Genomic DNA, 23,015 nt, shown 5'->3' with positions numbered 1-23,015 from the left:
TGCAGGTATCTTGTCATGGATGACTTGCCCTGGGCCCCAAGTTCTCTTGGCATTTGGTCATCCTGGTGTCCCTGCAGCTGCCAGTGACTTTGGAATTGGTAGGAGAGGGATTGAGGAGGGAGCAGAGAAATTTCCTGATACTTTTCCATGATTTCAAACAGCAATTCTGACCAGGTCAGGGGGTTTCAAGCCCTGAGTTATACTGTGTGTGGAGGCAATGTGAGCTGGGGGAGAGCCCTCATGAGAGCCTGTGGCTCCAGACACAGAGACTTCCTTGCCCCGCCTCTAAGTCACAGACTGTCATTTCCTAGCCTTCCCAAAGCCTTTTCAAGCCTCAGAGCAGAAAGACACAGTGTGTGCATCATCTTGGACTCCCATTGGCTGGTAATAGCTCCTCCCATTGCCATTTGCATGTCCCATTCTCAGAACTTTTCCTTCTTAGTTTCTCAGACATCCACTGCAGCAGTGCAGGGCTCTCCCCAGCAGCAAGGTCCCTTCACAGCAGCCAGCTGTGCACCCAGCCTCCTGACAGTTTGGGGCTCAATGGCGGACACCATCCAGAGTCTGGTGGCAACCACTGATGTGGGGCGGTGTGTGGGAATCGAGATAATCAACCAGACACAGAACTTGACTCTGCACTCCCCAAGGTAAACCTCCCCGCTGCCTCTCCCCTGCTGCTTCCTGTCTTTTCCTCTGCACACAGGCTCGCTGTAGACTAATCTGTGCCACAGTGCAGCTCTCCTGCATGCGTCCAACCACTCAGCTCCACCCATAGGCCAGCCAGCTGGTGACCAGGTGGATGGGGTTCCCCAATAGCCAGCTACCCACTTGGGGGGGTCCCTCAGCAGCCAGTCGCTGGCAGAGAAAATTTGAGAGGGGTTACTAGCTGTCCAGGGGGGACATGTGCCCCACCCTGCCTCCCCTATGCGTCCCCTATGGCTCCACCCCAGCCCATGCTGTGTGCCTCCTGCCCCGGCAACTTCTGCTCACATTCTCTTCAGACTGGGGCGCCGAGACGAAGGAGCCAGTCACGGCGGGTACAGACAGGTGCACTTCCACTCGAGTGAACCGGGCACTCCAGGCTGTTTAAGCCTTGTGACGCCCGCATGGCTAGGGCACTGGCTGCTTCCCACCTCCCTGCTCTCTCAAGTATTTAGTGTTGCATCATTAGCACCACACTCTCACCTCCTTCCTTCTCTTCTTGCAGATATTATTGCTCCAGTGGCCACAGCCTCATTCCTCCTGTTCTTAAGATCACACCAGGCTCCACGGCAAACTGTGTGTTTGTGAAGACCAGATACAGCCTTCGTGGAAGTGTGGGGATCCTGGCATATGAGGCAGGTGATTTTATACTGGCTCTCGTGTTCTCCAATCCCTTTGACTACGTTCTTTACAACATCCAGTTTGCTCTCAGTATCACTGATGATAAGTATTTCTATGACAGCATGGAGGCAGCTTACTCCAGAATAATCAAAAACTCTTTCAGGAACAGCACATCCATCCAGAAAGTCAGTCTTAGCCAGTGCCATGAAACTGTGAAGGTGACTGCGAGGAATATTTCTGCTCAGGCTACCATGTCAAATGACTCCAAGGCAATCCTAAGAGTGCTGATTGAGACTGATAATACTCCACACCCTTTTGAGATGGACCAATAGACTGTCAGGCCCCGACCCAGGATAAAGAATACTGATCCCTTCCGCAGCCAGTCTGGAGCATGACACAACTACCCCTGAACATCCACCCCAGGAACCACTACCCTGCCACCGCCTGCACACCAACTGACTGCCCAAGCCAGCTATGGACTGAACTGAGAGGGGAGAGGAAGCTGCTGTGATAAGGATGCACTGCTCCAAATATCTGGAAGTTGTGTCGCCATCTCAGTAAAACCTCTGTGACAGTCAACTAGTGTCCCTTGCTTCTTTAGCATCTGTTGTACATAAGCCATGCCGCACTAGGCATGGGTGGGGAAAACAAAATGGGATCCAAGGACATGATCTTCCTGTCATATGTTCCCCTTTTTACAAATGTAAGCCCACCTCCGGAGTTAAGCTGGGGCACTGGAGATCAGATACAATGCCCAGAATCTGCCCCGACCCCTCTCTGAGGTTTTGTCCCCAAGTCCAAATGGTAGGGGGAAGTCCATTTGGGTCTGAGGTTCTCCAAAACTGAAGTCCTTCCTGCATGAGTCTGTGTCCAGAGGTTGTTGGGGAAAGGGTGGTCCCCTAATTTGCCTGCTTCAAAAGATTGTAGAGCAGGTCCCCAAATCCCACAATTTTCCATTAAACCCCACCAGTCTACCCCTGGACATAGGTGGCTGCAAGTGGTGTCCACGCCCCAGAACCACAGAGAACCCCGACCCTTCCCTGAGTGCAGGCGACCAGGAGTGTTGTCTGTGCTGCAGAGCTAGAGAAAACACCCAGGCTTTTTCTCTGGGGTGCAGATGCCATGAGCACCATGCATGCCCCACAGAGACAGCATGCTTTGGCCGTGTGGGTGCTTTCATGCCTCTTCTACCCATGCCCTGAGCAATTAACTCTGCTCCCTCAATCCTCACATCCAGCCTGTGCTCCACATCTGCCCTGTGTGTCCCCACCACCAATTGCTGTGTTCCCTCAGCCCCTCAAACCATCCTCTGCTGCTTCCAGGACTCTTCACACACACACACACACACACACACACACACACACACACACACACACACACTCCTAGGCCTGGGGGGTTCCTGTGGCAGGCCAGTAGGGAGTGCTCCTGTGCTGAGCCACCCACCTCGCTGTGTCCAACCACCTTCCAGGCTCTGAGTGCCTCCCTGGGGGCACCTCACATCTGGCCAACCCCCTTCCTGGAGCACACCCACTAGCCTTGGGGTAACGCTGCCACCACCCAAAGTCTTGACTGATCTGGGACCTGTGCCCTCTGAGAAACACAGGCCTATTAGTCCTTGAGGGTACTTGACCCACTGCAAGAACTTGGGGTGCTTCCCTCAGTCTGAAGCACAAGTAGTGGTCTCCCTTCATCAGCCGAACCAAGGGGACCCCAAGGCATAATCTAGACCCTCTCCCAATAAGTCTCCCATGCTAGATACAAAGGGGAACTTGATTGGTTACAAGGAGCAGGGTACAGGGTAGAGCAATATCAGAGAAATCCCTGACCACCGTGGGAGGAGATTACAAGATTATTCCGGCATGTAAATGCTATTTGTTTTTAATGTGCAATGAACTTCACTTCCTTCTTGGTGTCCACTGCCTCACTTTCCAAGTTTGTGGAGGATACGATTTCCCTTTCTATGCACTTTGCCAGTCAGGCTTTGTCAAACCCTGTTTCTCTACAGTACTAATGCCTCTCCAGGGCTCAGTGGAAAGGCCAGGAGCACCCTAGAGAGAAGCCAGCATGCACACAGCTTGGGACTCCAATATGATGTGCAGCCAAGGCCTGGGGCTGTGCAGTGCGAGCCACGTTGATGTCCAAACTGGCCCTGCCATGTTAACAGCAAAGGAGGTTGATGATGTTGGGGAGTGTCTATTCCATCAAAGTGCCTTATGTTAGAAACAAACCCGTGCAGACAGTGGTAACAGTCATGTTGGTGGCTCAAGTAGGCAGCACAGAGGCAAAGCAACAGCTCAAATTACTCAACGTGCCGGGGCTGCACACTCGCCTCCCCATGCAGGCAAAAGACAGTTTGGTGCCAAACTTCAGAGGAAGCGCAGGGGGTGGGAGTAGAAAATTCTTTTTTAAGCATTGAGGTTCAGTTTCCTGTTGACAACCCTGCAGGAAGTCAAATAGGAACCAGAAACTATTAGCGTCCCACCCTGAGTCACAGCTCAGCACAGGCCAGACATGAAGCCACAATTGTGCAGTATCTTGGAGACTGATGGCAACCACTGAAACTTGCCCAGCAACCACGGAGCCCCGTCCTCCTGCACTGACAGACACATTTCTAAAGGTGCCTAGAAGTAGAGGTAGGTATCTGATGGTAAACCTAGAAGTGCTTTGTTGTGTATCTCTCACTAGTTCATACACACAATGAATTTAGTGCCGTTTAAAGGAGATTGTTAAGTAAAATGGAACTGGTCAGAGTTAGAAAAAGTCCCAAAACTGGGGAAAATCAATTGTATTTACCATGGAGGGGGTTGGCACTGAAAATAAACATTTGCATAACTTTTCATATTATTTTGCATATTTTTAATTTCATATTTGGCTGGGGGGATGCTTCTATTTTTCCTGATGCTTTTCTTCATTATTTTATACATGCACACAAAGGAGCAACATGACCCTAATGGAGTCCAAATAACCGTTTATCAAAAGCATGCAAAACTCCCAATCTAGACATATTACCATAATCCAATACACAAAATACTACAAACTGCTACAAATTCAGCCTTGGCTTCTAACTTCTGTCTGGGCAATGTATTACATTTATACATGATAACAAGCTGGAGGGCCTGAAACCCATTTGGAAGATAAATTTAAAATCACCAAAAAAAAAAAAAAAAAAAGGAAATCTAAATATGATCTGATAGAAATAGGCAGAGTAAACACAAAACGCTCATTAAATTAAATAGGTTTATTAAATTTTAAATGGTTTATTTGAAAACGTAGCATCAGTGTTTGCACATAATAGCCTATATAATGAATTCCGCCCAGTGTGCAATTCCCAGTAAATTCCAGCAGGGGGAGCCAGATCTCTTTGGTACTCCATTATAGCAGGGGGCGCTGGCAAACCAGTAATCCCTTCACTCCCAAAACACACCCCCTTCACCCCCCCGCCCTCCTGCCAGCGAGCCGCAGCAGTCCCATGCAAAGCTGCAGTCACCTGCACAGTCATCCTCCCCCCACCCCAAAATGGCCCTGGCATGGGTGCCCCCCTGTGCCTTGCTGCCCCTGGCTACCCAAATGGTGCACTTACTGACTGCTGAGCTTCCCACCTGGTGTTAGACAATAAATATTACTCACGAGCTCGCGGCTTTTGCCCAGCAAGCCAAGCTTGGAGAAGGACACTTCAGATTGGTGGAACATTTTCACCAATCAGGTAACAGCTGGGAGGGGCTTTCCCTGCCCCTGCTTGGGGGTGGGGGCAAGGAGCCCCTGGACCTGATTAAAGACTTCACTTTGCAGGTCTGGCGGATTTCAGGGGCGGGGCCTCCGGTGTCAATAAAAGCCCAGTGTGCTCAGCACGCTCAGCCAGCCGAGAACTGGAAGAACCCTCGGTGCCCAAAGCGGGGCTCAGGGCCAGGAGGGGACGTTTCGGCATAAAACAGACAGTGCTGGGGCTAACCTGAGTGGAGGACCCTGAGGCCTTGATCGACGGCTCCTCGGAGAGAACGGCGAGTTGCTGGTGGAGTCAGTCCCACAGGGGAGGCATTCCTGAAATAAGCCCGTCTCCCCTGCAGAGGGAAGCCCTGGGTGAAAGGTCCCCTCCCAGCTAAAGCCAAAGCAGGAGAGGCACCCTTGCTAGCTGGAGTCCAAGGGTAGACGCGCCTATTATCATGTAAAGCCGTGCCTTATGTTTTGTAAGATTGTAATCATAATTCTGGATACATTGTACAATATGCGATGGGATTGGTTTAGTCTTGGGTACTTGGTTCTTCATCCGTGTGCTGCCTGTTCACACCGTTCCCCACCCTTTTCTTTTCTACCTGGTTGTACTCGGTCAATGGTCCCTGCAAACTACCCGTTGACCCCAACTTACCTGGTTCACCCATCTGGGTATCCGCCCCTCCTCCTCACACGGGCATCCCGAAGACTCACCAATTGCACCAGGCCTCTGTAGGGCACAGGGTTGAGAAAGCCATCCCCAGTGAGGGTTGCTCATTGGGACAAGCAGTCCCAGGAGGTGGTTCCTGGCTTACCGTATTGTAAATATTTATCTGTATACACTTGGTGTTGTTGAATGATATCATTGGGGACACTTAGGGGAAATTTATCTTTGATACTTATTGAAACATTTACCTATATGTAACATGGCGATGGTGTACCCCCCCATCCCGGCTACAGGCCCGGCGGGTCCAGCGGGCCTTGTGCCTTTTCTTTTGGGGGGAGAAGACAGAGAAAGTGTCTAGGACAGAGATATATAAGGATGAGGGATTGGGGGGATGGGGCTTCCCCAACATAGAGACCTTTGTTTACATGCACTTTTTGAAGATGGTGGTGAGGGAAGCAAGGGGAGCCATAGGCACGGTTACCAATTCCTGCAGGTTCTGGGGGGGAAGGCTCCTGAGAAGACTGGGCCAGTTCGGGAGTGCGTGGCAGGGAGCGTGGGCTTGGCCGATGTTGCTGCCCTATGCCTGACTTGGAGCCTTTGTTGCACAAGAAGGATTGGAGGAGTTAGGAATCGAGGGGCTGGGAGATGCCAAAAAGGTCTTTAATTTCCTGAGAGGAAAGCAGAGGATGTCGGATGTTGGGGAATTGAGACCGGAGCAAGTCAGTAGGGTGTGGAAAGGACTGGTGGGGAAGGACTGGAAAGGGGAGCATGAGGAGCTGGCGTGGAGGGCGGTGCAAAATGCTCTGCCAGTGCGACAGGTACTCTATCGCTGGGGACTCTCTCGGTCCCCCAAGTGCCCAAGGGAGCTCTGCGATGAGCCCGAGTCGGTGACACATGTGCTGTGGGACTGCTTTTACGCACAATGAGTGTGGGGGAAGGTGACTACCTATTTGAAAGATACGGGAAGGGGAACGGGGGTGACTTCCAGGAATGTTCTCTATGGTTTATCAGAGGGGACAGATGGGACATGGGGGGTGAGGGTCTTAATCACCTGCACCAAAGTAGCACTATGGAAAGTACGCTCTTTGTTGGCTCTAAAGGGGTCGTGCTTTTCCACAACAGAGTGTCTGCAGTTAGCAATGCACGAGCTGCACTTCTATATAGCTAGAGAAGGAAATACGAATCAAGGAGGGGAGAAAATATTCTGGCAAGAACTGGACTTCAGGGGGTTGTTTCAGCCCAGCACAAGTGTAGGCTAAACTAAGAGTCAGCCTTTTGTGGGTAGAAAAGGCTGGCTAGGGTTGTACATGGGGTAGAGACAACAAAGGGACCTGTATGTTCTGGCTTTTCATTTCCAGGAAAGTACAGGATGTCTAACACGATACGTGTAATATGTGTTCAATAGACACTGCTCAGGGCTGTTTGTATATACTGTGTAAAAAAATGAGATGACGTGCAATATGATACCAACTCCGATGTCTTTTTAGTATGTTATTTGGAACGTTGTATTATCCTTTTGTGAGGCCTCTCTTGGAGTTCGTTTTGAGCCTTTTGTTGTGCGGTCTGGTTTTCTAATAAAACGTTAAAAAAAAAAAATTACCTATATGTAGATTGGTTAAGAATAATATGTATATTATAATGTAATAAACTATAAATAATTAAGAGCATTGGTGCGGAGTTGACTCTACAGAGCAGGGGTGGGCAAAATGCAGCCTGCGGGCCGGATGCAGCCCACCAGGCCATTATATCCGGCCCGCGGGGCCCCTAAAAAAATTAGAAAATTAATATTTATCTGCCCCTGGCTGCCTGTCACGCAGCCCTCCATGGCTTGCCAAAACTCAGTAAGCGGCCCTCTGCCTGAAACAATTGCCCGCCCCTGCTATAGAGGAAAGAGGGACCCGAGCTCAAATCACTGCCTGCCTCATCTATCCCTTCCAACTGAGGATGGGCACGCCCTCGGCTGTTCCCGGGTGACACACAGAAATACCAGCAAATTGCAGGCATCCTCTTCTGTCTCCAGTCGGCTCACCCCAGCCACGTCTGGTGGACAAGGGGGTTAAGGAAACCAGAAGTTGCAGCGCCATCTGGTGGACAACAGGGTTCATTACAAGTCCTTGAGTGTTTGCACCTAATGAATCCATGGACACAACGTTTTCATTTGTGGCAACCCGAAGTAAACTACATCTGGATCAATTGTACTTTAAAATGCCAGAAAGACTTTTGAAACATCAGGAAAACCCAGACATGCAAATAGTAATGTTGTTGCAATGCACGAAAGGGCAAATTTTATTATGTGTACAAGAGCCCATTGTCCCGGCTGTGGCTGATAGCAGATGTACACACACTGTATTAAGGGCTGACTTGATTTCTGCCCAGGTTGGGGAAGAAGAGTCACCAGTGAGTGTGGTTTGTATCCATGACGCCTCTTACACTTACTGACAATGATGTTGGAGACTAACAGTAATGGGAAGAACCAATGACACTGCAGTAGGATTAGCTGAAACCTTACCATGTCTGATGCTGTTGGGAGTGGATTGGCCGTTAGAGGAGGCAACTACACACATATGTATGGAGCGAGCTAGGACCCCTTTGGGGTGGCCTGTAACTGTCCTGTCCTGTGGAATAAGGATTTGGAATAAGAAGTAAAATGGTAGGATCCCAATGGAAACCAGGCATGCTGTTTGCACAGGGTCTGATCCTTGACATTTCTCCAGCTTTTTGCAAGACAGAAGGGTACTAGTCATGCTAATCCATTTAATCCATTTTAAACAACAAGGAAAGCACTGCCCATTGTATATGTAGCAGGGCACTAAGGTGCCTGCTACTTGGAGAGCCAGGATAACTCCTCAGGTGCCGGTTGTTGAGGCAACTAGAGGGAACTAATGACCCATACCTGCCTAGCCAGCTGACAAGAAGGGGCGGCGCCTGGCTCCTATATAAATCACAGGCAGGAGGCCAGGAGGCAGTTCCCTGCTGGCAGACAAGGAGGAAGGAGCTCAGCCTGTGTGAGCAGAGGCCTGAATGTATCAGCAGTGCAACTGGTAAAGGATGGAGCACCTTAGGGATGGCTGGATTAATGTTATAGCCAGACAGCTGGAGTTTGTGTTGTAGCCCGGGGGCTTGTGTTTGTTTGCTGGTGTTTACTGGTGGTTTGGGTGAGGCTAAGACGGGATGGAGGAGGCCTCATAGGGGACTCACAGCAGTGTGGAGACCCCAGCACCAGTGAGGGCACAGCATTCAGGGTACACTGACCCCAGCCCCAGAAAGGGGGCACTTGAGAAACCCCAGTGAGAGGGGGCAGCGAGAAGCGCCAGAGAGAGAGGACAGTGAGAAGCCCCAGAGAGAGAGGGGGCAGCAAGAAGCCCCAGAGAGAGAGAGGGCGCAGAGAGAGAAACAGGGCGACAGAGAGCTCGAGTGCCAGAGAGGGCACAGAGAGAGAGAGATAGGGCAGTGGAGAGCCCGAGCACCAGAGAGGGCGCGGAGAGAGACCAAACAACATCAATTACATCTGCAAGGCTTGGGACATGGTACAGGAGTGGTTGGAGCCACGCATCGCCCATACGGCTTCCAATACAGGAGAGGAACTAGTGATAACGAGAGAACTGTGGACAAGAGGACAAAAGGCAGCCTTCCTATAAAATACATATGACATCAAAGTCGTGGCAGGCGAGGATTTGAGGGTGCTTGTCGGCGACTTGGCATGGTAAAGGAGGCGGCAGGGGAGAGCACGGCAACCCTGACTGCCCTCCTGTTACAGTATAAAACAGGTAAAAATTGTCAAGAACGCATCTGGTCCCCAAAAATTCTGACCGTAGGATGTTTCTCTAATGTAGTCAGCCATCTTAAAAATCAAAAGAGACTCAGTCCTACAAAATCCAACCCTGTTACAGAAGGTCAAAAAGGTTCAGGATACAGCTAACAGAGTCTCTATTGTCATCCAAAAATCAAAGGAGACCATCATTTCAGTAATGGAAGAAATTGAAAAAGTTAGCCATAATCATCATTGCTGGGAAGCTCTGCTCAGTTGGTCATCCACTATGACCCATATCCTCAATGTGGCCTTACATCCCCTTATGCTGGTCTTAGCTCTGGGAATCCTATTATGACTCCCCCGGTGTGTGCTTGTTTGCCTTATGCAAAGGTTTTTGACCAGGTTTGAAGCTAAAGCAAGGGAAGAAAAGTTAAATCCTCTCCACTGGAACTTCCCATAAAGTAAGTCCACACAGGACACAGTGGCCTGCTCATGAGACAATCCACGTCTCAGATGTAGTAGCAACCTGCATGCCTTGAGTCACATGTGAAAGGTCAACCAATGTTTGTGTGATGCCACCGTGTTCTGGGGCATGAAGGAGAGGAGTGTAGAGGGCAAACTGAGTTATATTAAGGCTCTTAGCCATAGTTTAGGCTTTCCTGGAAATAAGCAATAAATTGTACAGAGTTCCTTATAAGGCAGTGGGAAAAGTAAGTGCTGTGACTGGTACAGTGGGTGGATCATGTACATCAGCGTGGTGGCAAGACATGAGCTGCCAAGACCCAAGATGACCCAGAAGCACCAGGGGGCTTACGGCCCCAAGACTTACCCACAGGTAAGCCAGCAGCACACACGGGAGAAACACCAACACTGCTTTGTCAGGCATAACAGATCCAGTTGGCTGGGTACATGGTGTGCCACGTCATAAAGATGCACCCTCCCCTAGTACAGGGAGAGTGAGGAACAGGAAGCCCGGCAGCAGAAGAGCTGGCTTCCAATGTAGCAGACCCCAGCAGGGGCATAGGGAAGGAACTGGCTACAGTCCCTAACCCTGAAGATGCAGAGGAGTCTTACTACTCACCTGAGGGACTAAGGAAGCAAGAATCTGACCGGTCCTGGGAGCAGTGGAGCAGTGACCAGCACACGTCACCCTGCAGGAACAAAGAAGACTACTAATCGTGAGTGGTTCTGGGCGCAGAGGAAGAATTCTCTTGCAAGCCTAAAACAGTATAGTGGGTGTAAAGCCCTGATTAGTGTGTTGGAGGATAAAACCCCAGCTTGGGTGTAAGACTGTGAATACAAGTAGCCAGACAGTCCGGCGGACTGATTTTGTTTACAAGTTTTTTCATGCTTATGTTATCATTGTACCACAGATTTGGGGACTTTATGGGGTGTTAGTGACTGTAATAACCAAACAGAGACAACTTCCTCAGGTTGGCGTTTGGACAGGGTGCAAGGGGAGGTGGAGCCCCTAGGAACATCATTTGGCTAATTAATTATTGGCTCACAAAAGTAGGAACCTCTCCTCTCTTTATTATATTACATCAAACCTGGTGGGACTCCTCACATGACTGGAGCATAGCTATAGTGGGCTACACCCTGCATTGAAAGGACCGGGTGGGGAAGAAGGGTGGAGGCATTGCTCTCTATGTGAAAAAGCCATACAGCTCCTTGGAGGTTCACATCAGCTCAAAAAATAGACAGCTTGAAACCCTCTGGGTCAAGTTGCGGGGGGCAGGGGGGCACAGTGAGAGAGACCTAACTGTAGGTGTATACTACAGGCCACCAGACCAGGGGGAGGAACTCGATCTGGAGTTCACCCAAGAATTGAGTGAGGTCACACATGCACATGACATGGTCGTCATGGGTGATTTTAATTATCCAGACATCTCCTGGGAGGAACACTCGGCCAAGCTGGATTGGTTGCGATCCTTTCTCACCTGTGTCGAGGAGCTCTTCCTGACTCAGTAGGTGCATGGGCCAACCAGAGGAGACGCTCTGCTAGACTTGGTCCTGGCCAAAGAGGTGGGGTGTTTCTTACACCCCGACTCAGCCCAGCCATAGACCACAATCAGCACCATGTGATCTGAAGCATTGAGGTGGCAGTGCACTACCAGATGCTGGGGGGTGATGCCCTGTTGGTAGTTCGGGGGGGGGTGCAGAGGTCAGCAGGGGCAATAAGGGGGGAGGAAGCAGATGGGTGGTGGCACCTGCAGAAGTCAGGAGTTCATGTCCACAGTGATGGGACCCTGCTTGGCGATGTGGGCGGCCAGCTCTGGGGGCAGAGAGAGTTGGGGCTGAGGGAAGATGCTAACAACCCCCCACCAGCCAAACTTCCCTCCAGGCCACCAAGATTGCACCACCGCACAGATGCACGTACACCCACAGGAGTAGGCACACACCTGGCCCAGCATCCCGGACACGTGCAGGTACGTGGAACCAAGGGGTCAGAGACACCAACATAACACCCACACATACAAAACCCAGGTGTCCAGGACACACACACAGAACTAAGGTATCTGGGACACACATGAATGCACCCCACCCCCACAGCTCTTCCCCCCACCTCCCCCACACGAGCCCCTCCCCTCCCTGAAACTGATTTACACCCCAACGATGTTGGGGGTCTGAACAGTGCCCAGCACCCTGTGATCCTGGCCTTGGGGGATCTATACAGCACCCAGAGGCGACCTCCTCTCAGCTCTTGCCCTCCCCCCACACAATTTCTCTGCCTTGCCCCCGCCTGTCTGGGAGCCTGAAATGGAAAATGAAGGTGACCTCCCCATGGCTGCCACCAAAGGCAATAAAGCCCAGCTCTGGCATTGCAGGGAGATGTGGGGGGACAGAAGGGGGCAGGTTCAAATCCCCCCAGAGCCCCAGGCAGAGGCCCAGGCCCCACTGCAGAGGCAGGTGACCCCCTGCTCCCATTCTAACATGCAGTTGGTTCTGGGTTGGGCATCAAGGCTGAATGTAGCACATACAGCCAGCTCTGAGTGGGGGTATCAGAGCTGGGCTACTGGGCCCCTCGCCTGGCTCTGGGATGCAGCTAGCTCTGGAGTGGAACCTGCCAAGGTCCAACCCCCCTGGACTCCAGCCAGGCCCCAGTGCTAAAGAGGAGACGGGACCCCAATGCTCCCCACAGCCTCCGAAGAGGGGCAATTCTTGGGGGCCCCTTGCTCATAGCTCAGCTTGTCCCTGAGACCCAGCAGAGTGGGGGTTAACACCGCCAGCCCAGGCCAGGCCAGGCCAGGCCAGGCCCAAAATAACCAGGGAGAGCGAATGTCAGCTGTTGGCAGAAACTCAGCTGTTTTGACACCGGGCAGCTGAGCAAGCGTGAGGCACCAGGATCATGGACAGCCGGGGCCAGGGGCAGGTAAGGGGACAGGGCCGGAGCTGAAGCCGGGGTGCTGGAGGGGCCAGGGGGGTTGTTGTGCTGGAGGAGAACCAGCTGGTGTGATAGGGACAACGGGGGTCTCCCCAGCTCTGAGGGCAGTGGGGGCTGGGGAGGGTGAGAGTGTAGGGGACTGGCAGCTGGGGCTCTTGGGTCCCTTTTCACTGGTGTCACAACCTCCATGCATTTGAACTGTACTGTCTCCCGGCCAGGGGGTGGGGGTGCCTGTGTACCCCAGGCTGCTGGGACAGGGACCACCGGGGCCCCTGCCCTGTCCTGCCAGCCCTGGACTGCCCCCAGTGCAGGAAGAAGTTGGGGGGCCCTTACCCATATCACCCCCTGCAACACATGTACGTGCACATGCACATGCGCAGACGCACACACAGAGGCAAACACACACACAGTGTGTGTACACACTGTTACGCCTCAGCTCTGTATTCTTGGGCAACCCTGGCACAGGATGCAGTCTGTCTGACTCACAAAGGACTCCCCCCCCCCCTCCCTCCCCTCCTCTACATAAACGAAACTGATTCAGATGCAGTGAGAGACGCACCTAAAACTCTCCAGATAAGGGTGATAAGAGTGAAACAACTGCCCTAGGTCTCATTTACATCCGAGATGGAACCAGATGACCATTCATTTACATGAGAGATGGAAAACAGAAAGCCTGAAGCAGAGACTGCAGTGAATTCTGGGACCAGAGAAGCAGGAGAGTGCTGCATGATGGGGAATCTGTGCTTCCAATGTTAATTAACCCATGTTCACACACACCCAGCTCAGCATTTATCAGACCAGTTCTAATCTGGATTTGCTAAGGACTTTTCTCCCCCCCAGACACACACACACAGCTCTAAGTTTAATAGGCATCTCGGGCCGTACATTCCCCGGTCCCACTATGGGAGGCCTAGTTAAACTTGATTGACTAAAACTCGGTTGCCGGCTTAGGGAATGCTGAGGCAAGAGACCGAGTCCGAGGGGGTACGGGCAACATTTGAACAATGGTTAAGGGTTCATCACAGCATCCAGCCTGCTGGAGCCTTAATCCCAGGTGTTGTCGTATCTTTCCCGAGACAACTGGTGGGAGTCCTCTCCACAAAAGGTTATGAGCACCCCAATAATTGCTTTAAGTCTGTTAAAAGACTATAGTAAAATCTGGAAAAGTCATGCTAAGCTGAGGCTTGTTCACAACAAGTAAAAATCCAAAATCCTGATGCTGCAAGCTATCTATTGTTCCTGAAGAAACCATGAGATATCCCATCAGGATATCTGCCATCCATAGGAATCTCAAGCTGGCTCCCAAGTATTTGGGTTACTCCCTAATCTTAAGTGTTTCCTGATTATCAATCAGTTTCCTGAGATGGTCCAAACCAGATAACCCCTTGTCAATAGAAAAGACAATGATTTACACTACTGAGGGTGCTTCGAAGCAGCTGAACTGAGGGTATAAAAATCTGTTAAGTGTGTGTGCTTAAAAAAAAGAAGAGAAGAAAGAAAGAAGAAGAAGAAAACTCCTGTGCTGACACCATCCCCTGTCGTTCTTGGGACGCTGGAAGAACAGATCGTCTCTCTCTTCAAGGATTGTGCTACGGACTGTGCCTGGCAGCTTTGCAGCCTGGGTACCGTGGACTCGGTGAGATTCCCAGCGTTTTCTCTCTCTCCTCTCTAGGCATAAATTTCTGAACCTGAACTGTATCAGTTGAGCTTGAGCTAAGTTTCCCCAAATACTTAGTGAAACCAGGGTAGTATTGTCATTGTTTGTGTTTGATTTTCTTTTGCATGTCTATTACTACTAGTACTATTATACATTTCATATGCTTAGCAATAAATAACTTTTATAGGCAAACTGGAAGTAATTGGGTATATTTTTCCTTCTCTGCTTCTTTTTCCTCCTGTGCTCTGCAGCAACGCTTCTTTTACCTATGCTAAAGATCCCTGTGAAGCCTAAATTATTGTGGGGTTTGCTCATCAAGAGGCCAAAGATTGGGACGTGCTGAGTTTGAAACACATAAGGGGATCAGCTTGTACAGGCTGATTGACCCAGTTTGACTCAGACGTGCCCTTATGAACTGAATGCTGGCCCATGAGGGTGTCAGCTGGACACCCAGCCGGATTCAGAGGGATTCTGGTCACCTGTGTGCTTGTGTCTGACTGCAGCTTATTGTTGCTCTTATGAACTGATCCTTGGCATATGAGGGTGTCAGCCTGTCCATGCTGATCAGCCCGGCCAGATCAGGCGTGCCACGTTAATTTGTGTGTGTTTGTGTGTATGACTGATTTGGTGGCTGGAGAAACCCAGTCCCATTGAGATTGAGTCCTGCAAGATAGCTCCACTGGGGGTGAGGGCTTGCAGAAGGGAGAAATACAGCTCCGTATAGTAACACAAGCAGCACATTGACAGAATCACCAAGACCCTAGAAACTATCCCTAATAAATGAGCACACCCCAAAGTAATGGGCAAATTTGGTAACAACACATGCACATACATGTGCACACACATATACATACACATAGCTTCTCAACCCCTTCCCAAGAAACAAGGTATCTTCCTAAATGGCAATTTATCCCCCCTCAATTTCCCCCCAAAATGCCCCAAAACCAGTGCCAAAAAAAGGCAAATACACCCAGCAAAGAAACTGCAGCTGTGCCAGGCATCACCACAGCCCAGCCCCCAATAAGACGCCACCCTCAAATGACATACAGCACGCCCAAAAGCTGAGGAAGAAAAGACAAAACCCAAGAAACCCTCCACAAAAAACCAGAAAAAACTCGCCAAAGGAAATCAAGATTTGCCCCGGCCCCAAATAAATCCCATGCCTTTCTACCCATAGTTTTTTCTATTCGTTTTCCCCAAATAGATGAATATGTCCATAGCTATAGCTATGGCTGTCTCTCACACCTTATATGTGTGGACAGAGACAGGCATATAGGTATAGCTGTATAGATACATATATACGTATAGATACATAAGCAAAAAATAGCTATGTAGATAGATGTAAATACATATAGGTATATGAAGATAGATAGATAGATAGATAGATAGATAGATAGATAGATAGATAGATAGACAGACATGTATGTAGACAAGATTATTTGGGGCAGGGGGTCGGACTTGATGATCTCTCCAGGTCCCTTCCGACCCGACCTACTATGAATCTGATATCTTTTATTTGACCAATTTAAATAGTTGGGGGAAAAAAATTAGCAAGCCTTCAGGTCCAAACCCACTTCGTCAGGCTGAGGAAGTCTCTGCAGTTGGTGCGTGCTCTTCCTGGACGGACTGAATGGGTGTATATACGGACACACGTGTATGTAGATACATACATATGTCTATATGCATATATGTGTGTGTATGTGTATAGTTCTTGATGTAAATATGCTATTCAAAGTATTGTAAGTATATTTTACTATCGATAATGGGGATTATCAATAATACCGTAGCCCCCAGCCCCCCGGGTGCGGGGCAGGGGCTGGGTGTGCGGAAGGGACAAGCCCGTTTCCCACATTTTTCCCCTTTAGAGGAGAAGTCATTGTGAAAAGTGCGTTGTTCCATTTTTAAAGTGTCTTCGCAACCCTTTCCTATACTCTCGCGCCCCACTTTTGGGTCAGGACCCACGGGTTCCGTCATGCGGGACTAGCGGGGTCTGCACAGCAGCTGGCGCCCCTGGATCTCGCCCGGGGGAGGGAGGGCTCTGCACAGCTTTCTGCACCCCTGGCTCTCAGCCTGGGGGTGCGCGCACCCCGCACCCCGCTCCGGGCTCAGCCGCGCACGCGCCGACCCCCGCCTGCAACAGAAAGTGAAAGTCCCGCGGGCGCAGGCGGGTCGCGCAGGCCTGAAACCAGCGGGGCGGGGCCGGGGGCGGGGCGAGGCCGGGGGCGGGGCCGGGGCGGAGAGTCAGCTGCTGCGGGCGGGAGGCGGCGCTGGGGAGGGAGCATGGCCGGCCGGGCCGCGGGGCTGGTAAGGGCCGGGGGGCGGTGCCGGCCGGAGGGGTGGGTGCGGCGGGTCCCGGCCCCGGGGTCTCTCCAGCGCGGGCGGGGCGGGGGGGTCGCCCGGTCCCATCGCCCTTTGCACCGCGCCCGGGATGGTGCCGGGGCTGGGCCTGCTCGGAGCAGGGCCCGGACCAGAGGTGACCTCAGCCCTCCTGTTCTGTGACGCTGTTTGTTGGATTATTATTTTATTTAGAAAATGATTGTAATGTTATGGCTTCTTTTTCTTACGTTTTATTTTATTATCTTTGTATTGTTGATATTTAAGCTATTAATTAATTAATTCCATTGTGTTGCTTTTAATTTTTATCATGTTCATTTTGATATCAGTTTAATTTTATTGCTATTAGCTTTTATTTTGCATTTGTTTTCATTTAATTTTTTGTTTCTTATTTCGTATATTTAAACAAATGATTTACATTAAATTTAATTAAATTATTATCTTTTTCCCCCATGGAAAATGGAAATGGAAAAAAAAGAGTAGGATAAGAGTGATTTGCTCTTGCCTTTAATGGGGCAAGAGCAAATCATTTTGAGTCCCCGTATAACGGGATGAAAGAGGCACCTGTCCCTTTAAGGGGAGAGGGCTGGGGGCTGCAGCAGGGGAGGGCAGGCTGGCCATTGGCAAAGGGGAGAGCCCTGTGGATGGCTGGGGAGTCATGTGACCAGACAGGGTGGGGCTTTGGGGTATATAAACGTGGAGCCTGAAGCAAAGAGGGCAGTCTAGCCCTGCCTGCTGCAGGGAGAGGGGGTCCTGGGGGTGGGGGAAGAGGGGGACCAGGGGCCACGGGCAGCCACGCTACCCGAGAGCCGCATGGAGGAAGCTAGGGGCCGTGCAGCCTGCGGTGGGGCGGTGACCCGGAGCTGGGAGTGAATTTTGGTTGGGAAGGGGTGCGCTGGCATTTGTGGTGTGTTGAGGTTTCACCCGGGTTGTGGCTACGGGGTTGGTGTGGAGGCCATGGGGGCACCTGAGGGGCACCCAGCGTAGAGTCCTGTAAGGTTTGGGGACTGAGCAGGGCCTGGAATAGGTGAGAGTGGCCCGGCACAATAATGACAGCACCAACCATCATTGTCCTCATTAGCACCATCATCCCCACTGCTACTCTTGGTGGAAGACATAAGACAGTTTCCCATCAAAACATCTTCCACCGACTGGAGCAGCGACTGTAGTGATGCTGGTTGTGGTTATTATATAGCGCTCGACAGTGCTGTCACTAATGCAGTCATATGTTCATAACTCTTTCTCCTAATCCCCCTTTCTCCAAAATTGTCCTGGGAGAATTTCCTCCAACCCGATAGATATATACGGCATCATCATCATTGTTCAACCATTAATGACCATTCTTAGAAACAGTCACGGGTGAATATTCTTCCTGCTGATGGAGTCACTGACCCAATGTTAATAGCAGTAGTTGCAGTCATGACTAATTGGTGATAAAATAGTAAACGCATGTAAATGCACGTAGATATGTCAGCAAATAGTTTCCATATCTGTCCACACAGTATCATTTAAAATGTGTAATATAATCTATGAATAATAATTTATAATTCTGCGTGCACTAGTATACACCGGGATTCTTAAATTTCAGCTTAATGAATGAATTACTTTGAAATTTAGATAGACCGTGATCTATTTCTCTGTCCAAGAGCGCACTCTTATGCCAAGGCAAAGGGGGGCGGGTGTTGCTGGGTTGCCCCAGGGTGGCACTGGCACTGGGCTGGTCCAACCTACCCTCTCTCTGACCCTGCCCTGGTCTCCCTGCAGCAGAAGGAGCCCAAGCCTGGGGATCTCATTCAGATCTTTCGCTCCACCTACGACCACTGGGCCGTCTACGTGGGCTACGGCTATGTTGTCCACATGGCCCCCCAAGGTAAGCAGGGGGAAGGTGGGGGGAGTCCCTAGGGCATGTAAAACTCTGGAGCTGCTTTGTATGCGGCCTAGAGAGTGCCAACACGTGGCCAGGCTTACCTTGGATCGGAGTAAATCCCCCAGGGTAAATGCCATGTGTCTGCTGCCCTAAGTGGTATCATCCCTGGAGAGTCCACAGCTCCTGCCCCCTAGTGGTGGGGCAGTGTCATAGCACCCGCTACACGTACTTAGCCTGGGAGAGCCCGTGTGTGTCTGCTCCTTATTCCAGGATAAAGGCCTCTTGGGTACAGGCAGGTTCCTGCTGATGCCAGGGACTGTCCAGTCCCCAGCTGGGCCTATGGTCACCAGGGAGGGGAATGGGGAGCAGGAAAATGCTATGTATATGTTGTCCCTTCTCTCAGCCCCTGGGGCCACTCTTATCCTACGTTAACTACCTGTGTGCCCATGTTTATCTCACGTTAACTACTCATGCACCGACATTTATCCCCTGTTAAGTACCTGCATGCACACTCTTATTCTATATTAACTACCATGTGGCCACTTTTATTCCACATTAGCTACCCATGAACCCATGCTTATCCTATGTTAACTACCTGTGCACCCGTGCTGGCTCCGCATTATCTACTGGGGCACCCATGCTTATCCCACATTAATTACCTGTGTGCCTACACCTATCCCGTATTAACTACCCTTGAGCTTGTGCTTCCCTCCTGTTATATACCGCTATGCCTGTGCTTATCCTGCACTAATTGTGGCTTGTGCATGTCGCCATGTTTATGCCACATTAACTACCTATCACCTATGTGTTTCCCACATTAACTACCACCTGGGTGCCTATGTTTATCCCACATTAACTACCCACGTGCCTTTGCTTATCCTGCATTCGCTACTCAGTTGCCCATATTTATCCTCTGTTAACTACCCATGTACCTGCTCTTATCCCACATTAACTATTTGTAATTATCCTGCATTAACTACAGATATGTCCACATTTATCCTGTATTAACTACCCATGTGCTTGCACTTAGCCCATTAACTTCCTGTGTGCCTGCTCTTATCCTACATGAACTACTTGTGCGCCCATGTTTATCCCATGTTAACTACCCATGGGCCCACATTTATACTGCATTAACTACCTAAGTGGCTACATTTATTCCACACTAACTACCCATGTGCTTGCTCTTGCTCTGTGGTAAGTGGAAACCCTGGTAATGGTGGCTGGGAAGCCCTGCCCGTGCCCGTGCCCCTGCCCACACATGTCTGGTCCGCCCCCAGGGCAGGCAGCGGAGGCAGGATTCTCCAGCCTGTTCTCGGTGTTGACGGACAAGGCGGTGGTGCGCCGGGACCCGCTCTGGATCGTGACGGCAGCCGACCGGTACCAGGTGAACAACCTGCATGACACAGACATGCCAGCACGGCCCCGCGAGGACATCGTGCGTGACGCTGAGGCCCAGGTGGGTCAGGTGCTGTCCTACAGCATCACCAGCCAAAACTGCGAGCACTTCGTCACCCAGCTGCGCTACGGCGTTCCCTGCAGTGACCAGGTGGGTGTTTACAGCCAGGATCAGTCCCCCATAGTTGGGTTTCAGGGCCCCTTATCCCAGACCCCACCCTCAGAGAAGATGCTCTCCCCCACACTGGGATTGGTGCCCTGCTTGTCCCAGACCACCCCAGTAAAGATCAGGGCCCTCCCAGCCAGGATTGCATGCCTCTAGCCAGGATCACGACCCTCTTGTCTCTGACAGCCTCCTCCCAGCCAGGATTGGGGCCCTTCTTGTCCCAGGACACCCATCCTTGAGCCAGGAGCAGGTCCCCAGCACCCAGGATTGGGATCCCCTTCTGAGACCCTCCACCCCAGCCAAGATCTGCCCCCCTAGCCAGGATTGGGTCCATGTTGGGTGGGTTCTGCCCAGACCTCCCAGTCCAGGATAGGGGACCCACAGTGCCAGGTGCTGCACATTTTCCAGTCCCCCAGCAAGCCATCCCCATAGAGCCTTGGAGGGGAAACAGACCCGGAGCAGGGGCAAAGCCGGGCAGGGAACCCAGGCGTCCTGGCTCTGATCCTGCCTTGCTCCCCGCCACCCCACCCCCACTCACTGCTCCCTCTCTTCTCTCCAGGTCCGGGATGCTGTGACTGCTGGGGCAGCCGGTGTCGCCCTCTTGGGTGTCTTGGGGGCTGGGCTCTTTGTGGGGAAGATGCTGTTGCGGAGCAGGAAAGAAGAGGAGTAGCTCACCCCCACTCGGCTCCACCGACCCACTGTGCCTATCCCTCTCTCTGGGAACCTTGGGAGCAGCTTCCTGCCGCCCCACCTCCCCCAGCCTTGGGACCCCTCACCCCTGCCAGCCGGGGCAAATGAATGCAGGGTGTCTGTGTCTGCCTCTCCTACCAGGTCTGTGCTCCAGAGCTCTCTGCTGCCTCCTTTGTGCTGCCAGGGCCCCTCACTGCCCTCACCCCCCCACCCCCATTCCAGTCTGTCATCTGCCCTATCTTTCAGAATATATCTTCTTAACAAATTATAGATGTAAAAACAAGTCATACACTAAACATCAAGCATCTATGGTAGCCTATTTACATGTTGTTTAAAAAAATGTGTCTTAATCTAAGGATTTTTTAGTAGTGGATGTAGAGATGATTGCATAATAGGTCAAAATAAAGTCTAACACTTGTATATTGTGTGTGGGGGTGTATGCGGGGAGTGTGCAGATTAGGATGTGGGGGCGTATGTATGGGATGTGTGTGTGTGTAGGGGGTGGGGGGGGTGTGGGGAGGATAGGGGATATACAGAGCAGGATGCGCGCGTGCGTGTGTGATGCTGCCTGTGCACTAGGTCCCAGGGCCCAGCTGGGGGTGGGGGCAAGGAGGGGCCCCAGGTAACACACATGCACGATTACCTGTGGTTTGGGGTCCATTAGTCTTACCTTGGTCCTGGGGAAGCTCTTTGAGAAAAGTATCCAGGAACACATCTGCAAAGGGCAAGCAGGGGAGATTATGCTTCGGGGCAACCAGCTTGGGTTCATTAGGGACAGGTCCTGTCAGACCGACCTGGTGGCCTTCTATGACCAGGTCACAAAATCCTTGGATGCAGGTGTCACGGTGGACATAGTCTTTCTGGACTTCTGGAAGGCCTTCGACACTATCTCTCACCCCATTCTCATTAAAAAACTAGGGGACTGTGGCGTCGATGTCTACAGTCAGATGGGTGGCAGATTGGCTGTAGGGTTGCACCCGGAGAGTGGTGGTGGACCTGGAGAGCTGTGGGCAGTGTGGTCCCCCAGGGCTCGGTCCTTGGGCCCGCACTGTTCAACATCTTCATCAGCAACTTGGATGAGGGAGTGAAAAGCACCCTGTTCAAATTTGCAGATTACACTAAGATGTGGGGAGAGGTGGGCACGCTAGAAGGGAGGGACAGCCTACAACTAGATCTAGACAGGTCACAGGGGTGGGCGGATGAGAACAGGATGGGTTCAACACTGACAAGTGCAAGGTGCTGCACCTGGGGAGGAAGAACCAGCAGCAGACCTACAGGCTGGGGAACTCCCTTCTCGCCACTGCAGAGGCAGAAAAGGATCTTGAAGTCATTGTTGACTCCAGGATGAACGTGGGCCGCCAATGCGAGGAAGCAGTCCGTAAGGCTGACCACAGATGCACCACAAGCAGGTCCAAGGAGGTGATCCTCCACCTCTGTTCAGCACTGGTCAGGCCGCAGTTGGAGTACTGCGTCCAGTTCTGGGCTCCGCGCTTCAGGAGGGATGTGGACAGCATCGAGTGGGTGGCCCTCCTCTGAACCCACATGATCCAGGGGCAGCAGGACAGGCCCTACAAGGAGAGACTACAGCACCTGAACCTGTTCAGCCTCCACAAGAGAAGGCTGAGAGGGGATCTGGTGGCCGTCTATAAACTTACCAAGGGGACCAGCGGGGAATGGGAGAGGCCCTGTTCCCCCAAGCACTACCCAGAGTAACTAGGAATAATGGCCACAAGTTGACTGAGAGTAGGTTCAGACTAGACATCAGGAGACGCTACTTCACTGTCAGGGCAGCTAGGAGCTGGAACCAACTTCCAAGGGAAGTTGTGCTTGCTCCTACCCTGGGGGTCTTTAAAAGGAGGCTGGATGAACACCTTGCTGGGGTCGTTTGACCCCAGCATCCTTTCCTGCCCAGGGCAGGGGGTCGGACTTGGTAGGGTCCCTTCTGACCCTACCAACTATGAAACTAAAACAAGGTCGGAGCAGAAATCACCCACCCACCTGGGCTCAGCTAGTGGGAGAACAAGGCCCAGGTAGGTGGGGATGAGGTCAGGGGGGCAATTAGTGGCAGGGGA

The 23,015-nt window shown here is 51.5% G+C and overlaps 2 protein-coding genes across 4 annotated transcripts; both read left to right on the top strand.

Moving 5' to 3' along the window:
- Positions 1-419: 419 nt before the first annotated feature.
- On the top strand, positions 420-1,902 carry LOC132245706 (hydra actinoporin-like toxin 3). Of its 2 annotated transcripts, XM_059718521.1 has the most exons (3): positions 420-647; positions 1,208-1,337; positions 1,487-1,902. In XM_059718521.1, exons 1-3 carry the CDS (start codon positions 544-546, stop codon positions 1,517-1,519), a joined length of 267 nt encoding a protein of 88 aa, XP_059574504.1. In that variant the 5' UTR covers positions 420-543; the 3' UTR covers positions 1,520-1,902. The 2 variants fall into 2 exon arrangements, with proteins under 2 accessions (XP_059574504.1, XP_059574503.1); XM_059718520.1 differs by having other exon boundaries at positions 423-647; positions 1,208-1,902.
- A 14,811-nt stretch (positions 1,903-16,713) lies between these two features.
- Positions 16,714-21,363, top strand: LOC102558570 (phospholipase A and acyltransferase 3). Of its 2 annotated transcripts, none has more exons than XM_019491095.2 (4): positions 16,714-16,795; positions 18,590-18,695; positions 19,970-20,238; positions 20,813-21,363. In XM_019491095.2, exons 1-4 carry the CDS (start codon positions 16,772-16,774, stop codon positions 20,921-20,923), a joined length of 510 nt encoding a protein of 169 aa, XP_019346640.1. In that variant the 5' UTR covers positions 16,714-16,771; the 3' UTR covers positions 20,924-21,363. The 2 variants fall into 2 exon arrangements, with proteins under 2 accessions (XP_019346640.1, XP_019346637.1); XM_019491092.2 differs by lacking the exon at positions 16,714-16,795 and adding an exon at positions 16,879-16,964.
- The last annotated feature ends 1,652 nt before the right edge of the window (positions 21,364-23,015 follow it).

The sequence above is a fragment of the Alligator mississippiensis genome, chromosome 15 (genome assembly GCF_030867095.1).
Source record: "Alligator mississippiensis isolate rAllMis1 chromosome 15, rAllMis1, whole genome shotgun sequence".
Classification (NCBI taxonomy): domain Eukaryota; kingdom Metazoa; phylum Chordata; order Crocodylia; family Alligatoridae; genus Alligator; species Alligator mississippiensis.
The sequence above is the reverse complement of the archived record's forward strand: the minus strand, read 5'-3'. Positions and strand labels throughout refer to the sequence as shown.